We start from the raw sequence: 16368 nt of genomic DNA, 5'->3' as shown, positions 1-16368 counted from the left end.
CAGAAGGCTGGGCCATGAGAGGGTAATTAGGAATATAAACTGATACCTTTAATTTGACTTGCAGGATCTTAGTATGAGGTTCTGGCTGGATCCTGTAAGACAGTGCAACAAGGTACATTGAAAGTAAGATCATCACATAATGATACAGGGTGTTTACTGACTACTATACCAATGGAGTCTCATTTACATTTTTCCCATGCTTCAAGTTTTATCAAAGGATATTTCTCAAATAAAAAGGAGAAAAGAGCGTTTCCTTCATTTGATGTTCCATTCCAATCTACCTCTCATAAGAATCAGACCCTCATGGATGTGATTCTTAGAATCAGTACACAGGGAGCATTTCACCTTTGATTAGTGAAGAGGGGTCCTTCACTGAACTTGACTGGTGCTTCCATCGACTGCTCAGTCTTCACAGACATACAGCTTGGCACAGGTGAAGCTGCTCTCTCATGTCCTCTGCAAACAGCACATCAGGAAAGCATTGAAACAGCAGAGCAAAAAAACTACAGACAACTACTGCAAGCAATGAAGGAAATACTATAGCAGGGTCAGCGTACAGTTTCCAAGGATAGTTTAGGGTCAGTTTATGAAAGTGACCACAGTGTTTAAATTCTTCCTGGATAACAGACTGTGGTTCTCTAACATTTTGACAGCTGGAAATTGAAAAGCCTTCTTACACATCAATTACAGCAAAGGCCTTACCTTTAAGGCCCAAATAGTAGATCTTCACATTTGCTAAGAGCCTGAATTATGCTGTTGAAAATCTTCCTCTGAATCACAACTTCAGGTAAATGTAAGCCCAGATCTGTTGTTGTTCCAGTTAAACATCAAACACAGTTACTTAATACATACTCATACCTAATGACAGCATACATGAGATAACGACCTCACCTTTGATTAATGAAGAGGGATCCTTCACTGAATTTGATCGGAGGCTCCATTGATTGGTCACTCTGTATAGACATACAGCTGGGTACAGGTGAGGCTGCTCTGTCATGCTGGTCTCTGTAAACAGCAGACAAAGACAGCTTTGCAACATCTCCCAGATAGCATAACACGCATATGATCTCACATAGAGCTCTATAAGAGCATTTGGAGTCACTCTTAACCTATGTGAAGTACCTGTAGGATACAATAAGGGCATTTGGCATGCAAGACCTCTGGTGAACTACTGTATATAAGTGGCTTTTCATGAATAGTCTACTGCCTGTGTGAAACACTGATTCTAGAAATTTTCCTCTGAATCACAGCTTCACATTAATGTAAGTCCAGTTTCAATGCTGCTGTTTTTTTTTTTTTTGGCCTAGAAAGCTGCCAAGCACCACGAATTATTGCCAAAGGTACACAACAACCGTGAAGTTTGATTCCAAACAGGGCTGGGTAATACCCACCCAATTATGGCATGCATGAGTTTATGACTTCACCTTTGATTAGTGAAGAGGGGTCCATCACTGAATTTGATTGGAGGCTCCATTGATTGGTCGCTCTTCACAGACATACAGCTGGGTACTGGTGAGGCTGCTCTCGTCTGCTTCACACTGTACCAAAATGTTATTTTCATGAATTGACTATTGCCTGTGTGAATAACTGCTCCTGGAAATCTTCCTCTGAATCACAATTTCAAGTAAATGTAAGACCAGATCCATTGTTGCTCCAATTAGACTTCAAACAGAGTTACCTCATACATATTCAGCCCAATGACAGCATATATGAGTTGATGACTTCACCTTTGATTAATGAAAAGAGGTCCTTCACTAAATTTGATTCATTGATTTGATTGATTTCCTGGTCACTCCTCACAGACAAACAGCTGGGTTACTGGTGAGGCTGCTGTCACCTGTTTGACACTGTTTACCAAAATGTTAAGTCTGAGCAAGTTGTTGTCCAGGAGGATGATACATGTATGATCAAAAGGATAAATTACATGTATTCTCCATACTTAACCTGCCTTCTACACACAAAACAGTCAGTGCTTCTCACCTTTCTTTTACAGGGTTTATTGCTCCATCATTGGTTTCACTCTCCAAAAAGAAGCTTGGCTCAGAGGTAGCACCCTCCTCCTTGAGCTCCCCAGAGAGATTCATCTTCAAGGCAGTGCCAGCCTCTTCATCTCCCCCCCAGAGACTCATTTCAGGAGCAATATCACCCTCCCCAGTGCCCTGAACCAGAGCATGACAGAGATGTCCAAAATCAGCTCCTAATGCTGACTAAGTATCATCATCATCATCATCATCATTATTATTATTATTATTATTATTGTTATTACTATATTATTGTTAGTAGTAGTAGGTGGTGTTTATACTTATTTTTATTTCAGAAAATAATAATAATAATGATAATAGTAATAATAATAATAATAATAATAATAATAATAGTAGCAGCAGTAGGGCCTTTGGGCCATAACAGTTATAGTTATAGTTATAGTTAGTGGAAGCCTTCATTTACAGGGTGTTTATACAGGGTGAGTTCATATCACCCACTTAGATGAATTACATTTACTCATTTAGTATAACTGCACTCTTACTGCTGCCACTGATATGAACTTTGCACTCAGCAGTGCTTCTTATCTAAAGAGTGAAAGGTGTTTATGTTGCAAGACCAAAAGGAACAAGGAAGGCGCTATAGACAGTGAGCAATCCATTCAAGTGTGCTTCAAAAAACAGTTTTTTCTTCTTTTTTTTTTAGTCATTAACACATAGATTTCACTTGAACAATGCAACAACAGATGGTTATCTGCAACAGAGCATGCAGATAAAAATGAACAACAAAACAAGATGAATCGACAAAGGAAACTCTGGGCAAAGGCACCCAAATTTAATTATCATTTAGGAATGGAATCTGTACAGTGAGAACACCTAAGAAGGTTATTTTTATGCATCTATGTTTGTTGTTTTCTGGTCACATCTACACGAATATTTACTATGTCAACTACTTAATGCAACAAAGTGTGATCCAAAGCAGCCTTTTTAGCATGGTATCTATTTTCATTTACTCTTCCCTGTTTTCCACACCTGTCCTGGTCAACTCCAGAACCCCTTTTCATTTAACCCAGTGTGAAAAATACTAAATATACAGGGTACTTACCGCATTGAGTGTGACTCTTTCCTCCAGACTCCTCTGTGTGAACAGTAATCAATACTGAAACTAGTACTTCTACATCCAATAAAAGAGCTCATGTTATAAAGCTATAAAGGAGGGTGGGGCTTGTGCAGAATAACTAAAACAACAAACACCATGGGAAAACAGACTGCTGCAAAGCAATTGTTTTTTAATATGAAAGCTGGCAACAAAAATCCAAAAAAGAACCCTTTAAGTGGAGTTCAGCTTAGATATCAAAGCCAAAAAGGTAAAACTACACCACACAGTGGAACAAAGTTTGACCAATGGCAGGGTGGGGAGATTTGGAACCGGGTTCAGGAGGGCTTGATAAAATAAAGACAGTTCTCTCTCACAACCACTCAAACATGCAAATACTTGCTGCTGCCAGTTGCCTGTGAGTCTTTCCTGTATAAAGATACATGAGGCTGAAGTATTGCCATAATAAGTAAAATGGTCATTTATGTTGAATTTGTTTTTGTCTGGAGGTATTTTTTGAAAGTAAAGAGACCCAAACAACCTATGTGGCTACATATAAGCAAATCAAGGGCTGTAAGTACAGTAAAAGCTTTAGCTGGAAATGGAGAACGCATAACCTGATGTTCTTTTAATCAGAAAAGTCCTAGACTACAAATCTGATCAAAGTCTCTAGATCTGCCATTCCCAAGCACTTACATCCATGATTGCTGACAAATAAAAGCTGCTGAAGAACCTCCTTCTAAGAAACAATAAGATAAGGACAACTGGATCTAAGGAATAAAATAACAAATTAAAAAAAAAGTAGAGATAAATAATGACAGAATTTTATTAAATAAAAATAACAATGCAATTACTGTACACAAAAATATATTTAATCAATCTATTCACAGTGCAAACCACTGTTTTACAATTACATTCTCCTTTTTGGCTTTTACAGCCTTAAAGTGAGACTAAGCATTACACATATCTTTGGAGTTTGTTTAACAGAGATAAGATAAACTAAAATTATAATCAAGTTGTATTAAAAGGAAACAGCAAAAATACATCACAGTTTCCATCTCAGCTGGAACTCTTACATTCTCTTTCTGTTAAGACAATGTGTTCAAGATTACGCAGACTGTAAAAGGTTGTTTGGTTAATTGTAAAGGTTAACTGGTGGTAATCTGTGTTTAGCAAAGACTTCCTTACTCGCTCCAAATTTTAGCAATGCCAGAACTAAAATGCAAGCATGCTTTTATGGCAAGGTTCAATGATGGACATAAAACCAGTCAGTTACTCAGTCACACACCTTCTTGCTTCACCTATTTGCTTTATATTCTAATTAAAATATCTGCATTTCATTAAGTGAAAAAATATTGTTCTCTTGCAGAGCCAGTTATCAAACTAGATTGTAGACATTGTATTATATGATCTAGCCACATTTTTTTTTTATTAAATGACTAACATATTGACAAATGGTCAAGCCCACCTTAGGTGGTATAAATATGCTTTCAAAAAGCCTCATGCAGCATGTTTTGTAGGTTTTCTAACTCTGCAGGGGTAGGCACTGCCCACTTCTTATTGAAATACTGCATTTCAATTTTCCCAGATTGCACGGCCAGTGATATTCCTGAGAACATGTTCTGCTTGGCTGGGTCACCGAAAACAGCCATGGCAGTCACTCTGAAAAAGAAAATATATGTATCTTCAGAACTCAAACAAAAACATCTCAAAAGTGGGGGAAGGGGAGATGGGTGTAATGCAGTAACAACATCACACCTGCCACAAAAATGCAGAGGAGTAACATTTCTGATCCACGTGTATATACAATGTTATAAGAAAGAAACATGCTATATATGCAGTATATGCTACTGCAGTTATGCTCTATTTTGCTCTATAATTTTTTACAGATGCAAAGACAGGAAGAGGCCGCCAGGTTTACCCCACCCCACTCTTGCCCTACCTTTCCCAGCATAGCTGTGGGCTTACCTATCAGACCGGATCTTTTCAGTCGTCATGGGTTCATAGTCCTTTTCCAGTAAATCCCATATGTGAATGTTAGACGTAGCATCTAGGACACAGAACATGGCCGGCCTGGTCAGGGCCCACTGGACAGAGACAACTGGCTCTCCATTTGTGCTTCCGGTCCACTCCATGAGGGGCTGTTCCTTCCTCAATGAGTGCATTCTGACACTCCCATCCGCGCATCCGACCTAGAGGAGGGGATTTGCACACACAGTCATGCACACAAGCAGGCACACCACATAGCTTCCACAACCACGTCTGGCTGAAAAATATCGCTATCAAGTCAATGAAATTTTTCGTTCAGGATTCAGAAAAAAATTACTATTTCACCATTCTTTGCATCATCTAAGCTGAAATGTCGCAAATGAATCCTTGAACCCAAAGTAACTGATCTCAGCTGGTCTTTGTAACGCCCAAAGTGAATCAATGAGTTACAAATGCCCAAGTTGAAACACACAGCTATGAGTTACCATGGACAAAGCCATCTACAAGGAAAATCTTGAAGAATAAAACCTGCCCAACCCTGTCAGTCCTGCACACAGTGATCTCACCAGGAACACGGGTTCTCCAAATGGAGAGATGTCGACCGAAGTGACATGTACAGGCCTGAGCCCAGCCAGCTGTGGCCTGTAGAACTTGGGAGGAATGTTCAGCCCATGCCTGGTCCCATGAGTTACTACACCCTGAAATAAAGCATACAACATCAGTGACATCAATGGACATAATTAGCCATTGTACCTCACATATTCTACGCAATGTAATGTGCAGATGTAACATGTAGCTAGGGATTTCTAGCTGAGCACATCAATTATTAATGATAGCACCTCTATAACCAGAATAAATCGTATGAAGATTTTGGGCATATCTGGCTTGTAAAATACAATTATATACAATTTTGTCACTAATTGAATTCTGAACCTATAGTCTTATTACCAGTTTATAGGCTCCATTTTTGAGCATCTATAGGAGTTTCACAGAAACAGTGGTAACGCTATCAGGTGTGGATCAACGCAACGCTCACCATGTCAGTGCCAATGAAGAAATGGTTGGAGTCAGAGGGGAGGAACTTTAACAGCAGTGCCCTCAGAGGGACTGTTTTCACAGCTTCTCTCTTTGAAAGTCTGCAGAAGCGAAACGACAGCCATCTGGTCTTCCTCCTCTTTCAGTGCCTACTCTATTAGTATTTCTGCTTGCCAGTATCATATGGTCACACACCATAAAAAACACCAGCAAGGCCTAAACACCTATCCCCTATGCTTTCACACACAGATAAAAATCTGACTGGAGTCAGACTGCATGTAAAACATCTTTACAAAAACGAAAATTCAGGAACCCTTTCCAAATACAAAAGAAAGTAGAACCTACTCCAAAAACCAATATCATGTCAAAGAGTAGGCATCAGACATCCCTCAGACAATAATGCATCTATTGGCAATGGTAAATTATCCTGCCATGAGAGTACAAGTCTAGATCTCACCTCTCATTGGTAGTAATGGATGAACTGTGAAGCAGCTTAACTTTGCCCCCCGGTTTTAGACCTGTACATAAAGAAAGCAAAGGATGAAAACCTCTCATGATCATAACCTAATATTTATTCACCAACTCTAAAAAAAGATTGATAGAATTGGCCAACAAATATAGGAGGCGCTCTCACCTAGGTCAGTCTGTGAACCAGCTTGGTTAGCTTTTGGAAGTTCCACAACAACCTGACAGACAAAAGAATTACAAGCATTACTTTTGTGAAGGAAAATATATGGTTCATCTTGTGTAGCTTTTAGAAGAGTGGACCCTGAACCAAAGGGCTGTAAGTCTGTGAACACCTGCTATGTTACTTTGCATAAAAGTCTTTGCAAAAAATGTATGCATTGAGAATAAATGTACTGTCTTTCATATAATTAAATAAAATAACTATCATTAAAGCATTAATGAAGTGTTATGGAACACTGAAAGCCAAACCCATCTCAGCTGACACTCACCCACAGATTTAACACTCCACTTTCATCAAGGGATGCTAACTGGAATGACAATCCTGATACCCCTGCAATACAAACAACACATGCATGCTGCTGCGGCAAGTCAGAACAGGAAAGACTGCGCAAAGCCTGATCTTAAGCTGGAGATCTTAAGGTCTTAATGCTGTACCACTACATATACACTGCATTGTGGTAAGAGATATATTGTAAGGTGATGTGGTATATTAAGAACATTTGCATGTACAGCTGCTTTATGGTGAAATATTCTTGTGCTGCATAATTACACATTTTATGTAACTAATATGCATGTAAAGAGTGTGACATAACAAGATTAAAGGATGCATTAAAGGATGTGAGGGTTAAAGTCTGCAATTTAACATATTAACATACTGTATAAACACTATTATAACATACTGAAAATAAACACTAAATCATTAATCAATATCCAATATTCTCAACTGAGTAATTTTGTAGTAAGAACAACGGTTACAACATTCCAACTACACAGGTAAACTGCTGAATATAAAGTATTACTAACTGTGTACTTTTATTTGTGAAGTTTTCATGGCATTTGCATTGTTTACGTAATACCCACAGTACCTTCATGTGCTGGCAACAGAGAGAACTCAGGTCTTAGCCCCTCAGTCACATTAGCAGGGACAGGTTCCACTGACCTCACAGAGGAAAAATGACTTGAAGCTGCCAGAACAGCATCTGCAAGGACACACACACATACGCACACATACGCACGCACGCACGCACACACACACACACACATAATGTATCAAAATATCAGGGAACCACTCTGAGCCTCATGGCCGAAGCAGATCACCTTTAACAAGGACCAACCCTATCTATTTCAGTTCACAAACTAGTATACAGTGGCAGGCTGACTAAAAAAAGGCTTTCAACAGCAAAACAATTAAATACAATGACAGCAATTTCACTAAAGCAGTCGAGCAAAATAGAGCAGTATGCACTCACCTGTGGAGAAGGTGGGGTAGCGGAGGGTCCAGTCATGGTCTCCTATTTTTAGAGTGTAGTGTAAACTGGAGTGCTCTCGCAGGTCCCAGACAACCACAGAGCCCACAGCAGTACCTGCGAACACCAGCGTGGCCTTACCAGGGCTGAAACAGCAGCAGAGAACCTACAGAAGGAGGGAACCCAGAGGGGATGATGCTATGTCAATAAGTACACAATTTGATAACGTCTTCATAACAATCACTGTTGTTGGCAAAACGCATGTTCAAACAGACGGATGTAGAAATAACTAATGTAGGTTTTTCCTTATTTGCCATGAAAATCACCACACCTCAGATTCGTAGACAAGGACTTTCTGAGGACAAGATGGCTCCCATATGTTCCAGATGCAAAGGATGGTCTGGCTGTCCAAGCGGACCGCACTGGGCTTGGTGGTGGGACTGTGCACGGACAGCATGGTCTGCCTCTGTACCTGTGAGAAGCTGATCAAGCTGACCTCTCGACCTGCAGACCACAGAGCAGTAGACTTATCTTACACTATCATTCTGGAGGTAGGGACCTGGTCATCCTTAGGGTAGGGGACTACCTTATTCTGCAGGTAGGGAATAGATCATATTGAAGATAGGGACCTGGTCATCCTTAGGGTAGGGGACTAGCTTATTCTGCAGGTAGGGACTGCATTCTGAGCATTGCTTCAGGAGCTTCACTGTATTTGATAGCCATGACCAGACTGCTAATTGCAAGGACACAGGAGAAGCTGTGCTCATAGTTTCTCACCTTCCTTTTACATACCGTGCATAAAATTGAAACCTTTCAACTGGTCTGGGGTACACTGTTCAAAAAGACTGTTCTGGTTTGGCTGAAATCTTAATGCAGAGATAAGGGCCGCAGTCGAAATGGCCTTACCATGCAGAAAGGGCAACTTAGTATTGAGCTCTAAGCATCCGTCGCTGAATGACAAACTATCTACTTGAGATTTCAGCTGCCTCAGTGAATGCTTTTCAGCTCTGTCTTCTTCTAATAGGACTGCCACCACCTGTCAAAAGAGACAGGAGACTAGTAATAACAACAGTGGATATAAACAATCTCAACCCAAATAAAACTGAGGCAGATTTCAAAGAGGATGTGGGCCAGAACAAACATAAAGCTGCCAATATTTAATAAATTTACATTTGCATTTTTAAGGTCCAGATAAACTTTCATTACAAATACAACTAGCAGCTCCTCTGTTTAAAACACACTGAAGTGAAAAGCTATTGAGAATTAAAATGTAAGTTGTGTATTGTAAGTAGTAAAGAGGTGTTATACCTGAGAAGCTGAGTGCAAAAATGCTGCCAGTCGTTGAGAGTCAAAGCTCATTTTGGTCATGGATTCAACTGAGGCCTCATTAGTGAGTTTAGGACCTGTTACAATGACACAAAAGAGGTTGAATATTGCTTTATAAGATCTAAGTAAATGGAGGAGCCTGCTAAAAAAAAATCCATTAAGCCAACAGAGCAGTCATCCTAGGGTTCAATTTTCATTTAACTATTGACCTATCTATGATAAAACTGAAAATGTAATACCCCATGGAAGGAGTAATTTAGAAAATATTCTGTGATATTGTAATATATTAATTAGAATTCATGTTCAATGTGGACATCATGAACATTTCTTCATTTCCTAGATGAAGCAGTAGTGTTGCATCAGACAATATGTCCAAACTTCATGACCCCACATTTGAGTCCAGAATGTTTCTGACCTCCACAGACTACATTGCTGTCTCCAGGATGCTGTGTCCATTTATCACTCTCCTCAATCTCCTCTGTTTGAGTTTCTCTGTCGGTATTATCTTCATTACACTGGACATATGCCTGTGAACAGATGGTTAAGTGTTATTAAAACTGAGTTATTAAAATGTAACATTAAAAACACTGATTGTCACCACCACAAACGCCAATACTAAAGTAACCCCCCCCCCCCCCCGGAACTGGCACAGAGGAATCTGTTTGGATAAAAGAGCGACTGAAATATCTAATCAAATTAGAGCCTGCGCCCTGTTGGCCCTCCTAAAGAGGTACAAACAAGACTGTACTTTCTCCAGACAAGCTGCTAAAAATAAACAAAGAATGCTACTTAAAAAATACTTCCTACATGTAATGCAGACAAAAGCTTGCTTTCAGAATCTTTGTTTATCTAGAAATGTAAGGAGCCACAGGAGCAGTATACAGACACTTTTTAAAAACAACATAGTACAAACCTGTTTAGTGTTTGTTGTCCCAAAATTTTTAATGTACATGTCATATTCATTCACTGGAGGCAAATCCAGCAAGGAGAAACTGACAGAGAAGTCTAGATCGATCAGTCTGAGCAACTCTGCACTGCGTTTTCTAAAATGGGAAAGAAACAAAGTTCCGGGGTTTTATGCCACGCTTAAGGCAGTTGTAATGGAAAAAATATATCTATACATCATTTAAGATGATTTCAAAGTTATACATTTCAAAAATCTAATATAAATCTACCACTTCAATCTAATTTCAGACTTTAAGGCACACAGATGGGAATGTATACACTGAGTTTTATGTCAAGTGCTTAACTCCTAAAATGAAAGGTAAACGTACACTGGACTATCACATAAGTGAAACATCATTCCAGCTTACTTCTGCTTGCTGGATGCTTTCTTGCTGACCTCCCGCTGCTTTGCTGCCACAAAGTCAATAAACTTCCCATGCTGAATGCTTTTACTCGGAGAAACACCAGAATGTGCACGGTGGACATGATCTGAACAAAAACCTCAAAGTTATTATCGGCGGTAACACATTGATGAACAAACAATGATGAATAATCTTTTACTAATGAATACATTGTTCAACAAACTGCCAATTTAGCAGCAAACAGAATTAGATTACATTACATTATTGGCATTTAGCAGACACTCTTATCCAGAGTGACTTACATAGGTTACAATGTTTTTTTTTTTGGTTTTTTTTTTCATGTTACACATTTATACAGCTGGATATTTACCGAGGCAAATGTGGGTTAAGTACCTTGCCCAAGGGTACAACAGCAGTACCCCAGCAGGGAATCAAATCAGCAACCTTCCGCTTACAGGTCCTGCTCCTTACACTATGCTACACTGCCGCACCATGAATGCTTCTGTGAGTCTTGTACACAACTGCATTCACTTCAGTATCCCAAATTAATCACTGCTTAAGAAAATGCATGTTCACTTTCCCATGTGCCCAGGTGCTGCCTGTCATAAGTTATTAAGCACAACCCTACTGGCATCCTACGATCAACAATATTACAATTCTGCTTGTTTAAACTCCCCTTAAGAAGAAGCATGGACACATTCCCCAAAACGTACACTATTTTCACAGAAAGCCTCAGACTAGTTTCCTTTACCTCTTTTGGACACTTCAACCTCCTCCACACCACGCCACCGCTCCCCAGAGCCCACTCTTTCATTTTCAGCGTCCATGGCTCGCCGGATTTCCTCGATTTCCCTTCTCTTCTGCGGGGACAACTCTTCCTCCTTCTTCTCTTCTTCGGCCCCATCCTCCTTGTCATCCCCCGCTCCATCACTCTCATCCAGCTCTTCGAAATCCTCCTCATAATCCTTTCAGAGGAAAGCATCCAAAGCTCAATGCCCTGCCACTTCCTTAAGCATCGCATGCAAATGGTTAAGGAATGGACAAGAAATCAGATGCATTTCACATACATTGCGAAAATAAATAGCTGTGAATCACATGTTACTCAAGAATTATTTAATAAGTCTTACTATTAGTTCTATTTCTATTAGTTACTATTAGTGTTACTACTACTACTACTGCTACTAATAATAATAATTATTATTATTATGATTATTATTATTATTGGTAGTAGTAGTAGCAGTAGCAGCAGCAGCAGTAGTAGTAGCAGTATGTGGTCACTGACACATGCTGTGCCTCTCTTTATTGGACACCTTGAATTTTGTAGCTTTGTTTTTATTAAAATAAACCATTAAACTAGCCTGTTCTTCAAATTCAATGCACACCATGCTGATTCAACATATCAATGACAAGTGATAATATCACACACAGCTACTGACATCCACCTATATATTACTAAATGTATCTGACATCGTCCATATACAGTGTTCGATTTTCAGTGAAACACTTACCATTTTCTTTTAATAATGATCCATTTTAAGCATGCAAAATAAAATTTACAAACAAGAGAACAAAAACCTGAACACAACGTACACACAGATTTTATTCTATAATCGTGTCAGATATCAGATGTTCATCTTTAACTGTTTCACATTTAATACCTCAAAATCCTCCTCATAGTCATCAGCTCCTTCCTCATCCCTATGATCCTCAGCAGCAGGTTTCTCAGTCTCATCCTCTTCATTCTCAACCTGCAGACATTAGCATAACCATTAAAAGACACTGCTGTTACACAACCACACTAAACACACCACAGTTATCCACATGGTTTCATCTATTCCTATCATGCTTCAGCAAAGTGTTTCACATCTAGAATTCCAATATTTAATTTAGAACACTACATTCAGTACTTCATGATGTACCTCAATCATACTGGCACAACATGTAGTCCCTGGTGTAGAGAAGTACTGCCTATTAATTTCTTAAAGAATAAGTCAGATATGATACAATATATAACGCATGTGATATATATGATACATAGTGTCTCATCTGAACGTGTTCATCTAGAGAAAGAAAGCCTAAGGAAAGCCATCTCTGCGTTATGACAGTTCACACACGCTTATTTCCCTGCAATTAGGGCAGTTCATTTATCCAATCAACTCGAATAGGAGGCTGACTGAAACAACATGCACTGGACACACAATGTAAATCCATGTGAATTGTGAAGCCACATCAAAGTCAAAAATGCAATAAAGTGGAAAGTGGAAAGTTTCTTTCTTTCTTTCTTTCTTCACTATACACCACAAGCAATATACCAATTAGTGCAGGTCAGCAAAGACTTGCTTTACTTCAATCCTTAAGACTTATATTTCCAAAGTGTTTGAAAAGCACTGCAGAAACAGGAAAGACAGGGCATGATCCCATCAGGAAAACACAAAGACTCCCACAAGAGGCTTCTTACAGACTCTCCTCTGTGTCACTTAATTCTGGCTGACTAGATCTCCATGGTAACTGAGGCCTGAGATCACAGGAAGAGGAAGAGAACACAAAGGGAAGGGAAGACACAGATACTGGTTCACTGCAGAGTGGAAGAAAAAGCTCCAAGGGTCATCAAACAACAGTCATGGAAAAAAAAGTCAAAGTTGTCAATGTTGTTAAAGCAAATTAAATAAAAGGCACAAAATGATATTCGCTTCCCAAAAGCAACTGCACAAAATTAAGAGAATCAACAACAGTAAGTGCTGCTCTCGAACGACACCAAGCAATAAAAGCCTGTGGACTAGCTGTACATTGTTGCACTACCGTGACAGAATCCAGTTCTCACCTTTTTTTCTTTGGTCTCTCTTCCTTCCCTGTCTCTGCCCAAGCGCAAAATGTTAGCAGAGGTCACTTCAGCTGGACCGTTCTCCAGGTCCCCTTCCTCTCGGTGCCTCCTCTCCCTCGGCTTGCTGTGTGATCTCCTTTCCCTGCTCTCTACCTCACCGGAGAGGTGATGCTCAGACTCCTTGTGCTCCCTATGTCTGTGTTCTCGCTCTGAGTCTTGAGGCTTCCCGTCATGCCTGCGGCTCTCTCCGGGGTGCTGTAGACCAACCATAACACAGAACAGGCCCCCAGAACAGTCAAATACTCCAGTACAACACAGAGGTAATGACAGCTGTTTGCACTGATTCTAACAGTAAGTGAACACATTTGTTTGTGAACAGCTGAAAATACGCATATGTAGAGTGAATGTTCTGTGTAAATTTTTCGCTCTTAATGGATGCATGCAGTCAAAATCTTACATGTTCTTCTCGCTCTCTGTGTCTCCTTTCTCTTTCTTCTTTTTCTCTTCTACGGTGTTCCCGGTATTCTATTTGTAAAGAAGAAATAAATCACTGTACAATAAAAATCAGACACAATGTGTGTAACTTGTTGTCAGAAAGGGCTCATGTACCTTAAAATTCAGCCTTAAAAGACAACATAATGTAGTTCTGAGTGTACACATGTCAGAAAACAAAACTGAAATGCAGTAAAAGGTCAATACTTAAATTTTATTTTCCTGGGTAGAATTTTTTTTACCTTTGTCTTCTTTTTGTCTATAATACTCTCTGTCACTGTGTCTCTCTCTTCTTTCTTTTTCTCTCTTTGATTCCAAGTACTCTTCTCGCAGTCCATCATTGTAGCGGTCAGTTTCTTTGAGATGCTTACTGCTGTGGCCTTGCTCCCTCTCCCTGTGCCTGTCTTTATCTCTCCTCCTCTCATAATCACGCTCTTTTTCTCTGTCTCGGTCCTTCTCCCTCTCTCTGGCTCTTTCCCTGTCCCTCTCTCGTTCTCCCTCTCTTCCCTCTTCTCTCCTTCTATCCCTGTCAGTCCCTCGCTCCTGGTCTCGCTCAGCTCTTCTTTTCTCTCTTTCCCTTTCCCTTTCTCTGTTTTCCTTTTCTGCTCTTTCATGTCGTCTATCCCGGCTCCCTCGATCGATGTCCCAGTCCCTACTGCTGTCCCCTGCTCTCTCTCTCTCTCTTCTTCTTTCTCTATCTCTCTCGCCACTGTCCATGGTTCTTTCCCTTGTGCCTTCTCTGCGTCTGTCATGATCTCTGTCCTTATCCGAATCTCTGTGCTTTGTTCTCTCCCGAGTGCTGTCTCTCTCTCTGTATTTGTCCCTCTCCCTATATGCCTCGCTGTCTCGATCCCTGTGCCGCCGCTCCACTGACTCGCCACTTCTGCCTTTCCTTCCATCTTCATCTCTTCTCCTTCTGTCTTTCTTCCTGATGTTGTCTTCATCATACACTCCTCCCTGGAATGGTTTAGAGTAGAACATAGGCTACATATTATGAACAATCTAATCTAGGGGAAATATCTATTTGAGCAATCAGCCACAGTTGTGTATTTGTGATGCTTACAGAATATTACAGTGACTATTATATTTTTGCATAACCAACTTTCATTGGGGCTGTAAACAAACATTTGGAGAAATAAAAATGAAAAAAACGTTTTATAAGATAAAACACTACTTACCCTGAGGTGCTTCTCTAAGTCCCGTGTTTTCCAGGTATCTTCCATTTTAAGTTCCTAAATAATAATACCATTAATGATTACTAGCGTACACATGCCATTCATTCGTAGACACCATCAGACACCTCCATCTAAAACTATATCTGTGCTCTTGACGTAAGACAAAATGATTTCTGGTATTGAAAACCTTGCATTACCTATAAGTACTACTACTTACGTCATGCAATATTATCATCCCTAGCAACTGTGTTTTTCGATCAAGAATTATCAATTGCTAAGATCTTGCTTTTTAAATATTTGATGCAGCTACCCCGCTAGAATAGGTATACAGTATGATAACTATCCTTGCTAGCTGGCTGTAAATCCATTAACTGCACAGTTTATTTCAGAATATTTAAATGTGACCATACTTTTTGGTTTTTAGTGCATTTAGCTGTTACCTTTTCCATGTGCATTGGCTATCTACAGGAACCTCGTTTTGTCTTTAAAAAATCCAGGCTGAGTTTGTGTTTACCCTATCCACCGCCATGGCGTCAAGAAAGCTGACTGCGCATGCGCAGTTGACTGAAACCAAGGTAACTGCGTCATATTATCTTGACAACAGGGTAGTAAGCTGAAATAAGAGCAATCGATACAGTACAAGAAAATCACAGCCCTACAGACATACCAACGGTGTTGATAATAGATACATCGATTCTGATAAAAATATTAAAAAAAGGATCCACAGTTTATTTCTGTCAGTTGGTGTGTACAAAGGATGTTGATGTGAGAGGTCAGATAATTACACACAGTCAACAAATACAGAATCGTAGAATAATTGCATATGGTTAAAAAAGTTAATATAAATTGACTATTCCAGAAGAGTGCTCGTGTAGTAAGCTAGCCTTTTGGATGCAAACATTAAGTAATGTAATGTAAAGTTTGATCTGGCAGGTCTCATTGTGTATTGACTGTACCTTACAGTTTCAACAAAAAAAGCAAAAATGTTGTTGAATGTTGTTGTTAATGTTGTTGTGCAGACTCATCTGAAACATATTTTTCTCAAAGCTGAAATTTTTCCAATGCCTCTTGGTGACACCATAACACAGCTCATTTAATATTTAGCACTTATATTAGAATGTGCATCATATTACTAGGTGTATAACCACGTGCATATTGGTTTATGTCCAGATTTTTGTAACACTCTTAACAATTATTTTGCACTTACAACCTAT

At 39.6% G+C, this 16368-nt stretch overlaps 1 protein-coding gene across 1 annotated transcript; it reads right to left on the bottom strand.

The window, feature by feature from the left end:
• Nucleotides 1-4565: 4565 nt before the first annotated feature.
• dync2i1 (dynein 2 intermediate chain 1) lies at nt 4566-15684 on the bottom strand. The gene is made up of 22 exons (XM_036521802.1): nt 15595-15684; nt 15158-15211; nt 14222-14936; nt 13945-14012; nt 13488-13742; nt 12325-12414; nt 11418-11631; nt 10673-10793; nt 10273-10402; nt 9775-9886; nt 9342-9436; nt 8940-9069; nt 8365-8537; nt 8037-8199; nt 7653-7766; nt 7056-7117; nt 6734-6785; nt 6557-6617; nt 6101-6200; nt 5631-5762; nt 5044-5267; nt 4566-4737 (listed from the first exon to the last, which is right to left on the bottom strand). Exons 1-22 carry the CDS (start codon nt 15607-15609, stop codon nt 4566-4568), a joined length of 3252 nt encoding a protein of 1083 aa, XP_036377695.1. The 5' UTR covers nt 15610-15684.
• Between the last annotated feature and the right edge of the window lie 684 nt (nt 15685-16368).

Source organism: Megalops cyprinoides, chromosome 2, assembly GCF_013368585.1.
Source record: "Megalops cyprinoides isolate fMegCyp1 chromosome 2, fMegCyp1.pri, whole genome shotgun sequence".
NCBI classification, from domain to species: domain Eukaryota; kingdom Metazoa; phylum Chordata; class Actinopteri; order Elopiformes; family Megalopidae; genus Megalops; species Megalops cyprinoides.
The sequence above is the reverse complement of the archived record's forward strand: the minus strand, read 5'-3'. Positions and strand labels throughout refer to the sequence as shown.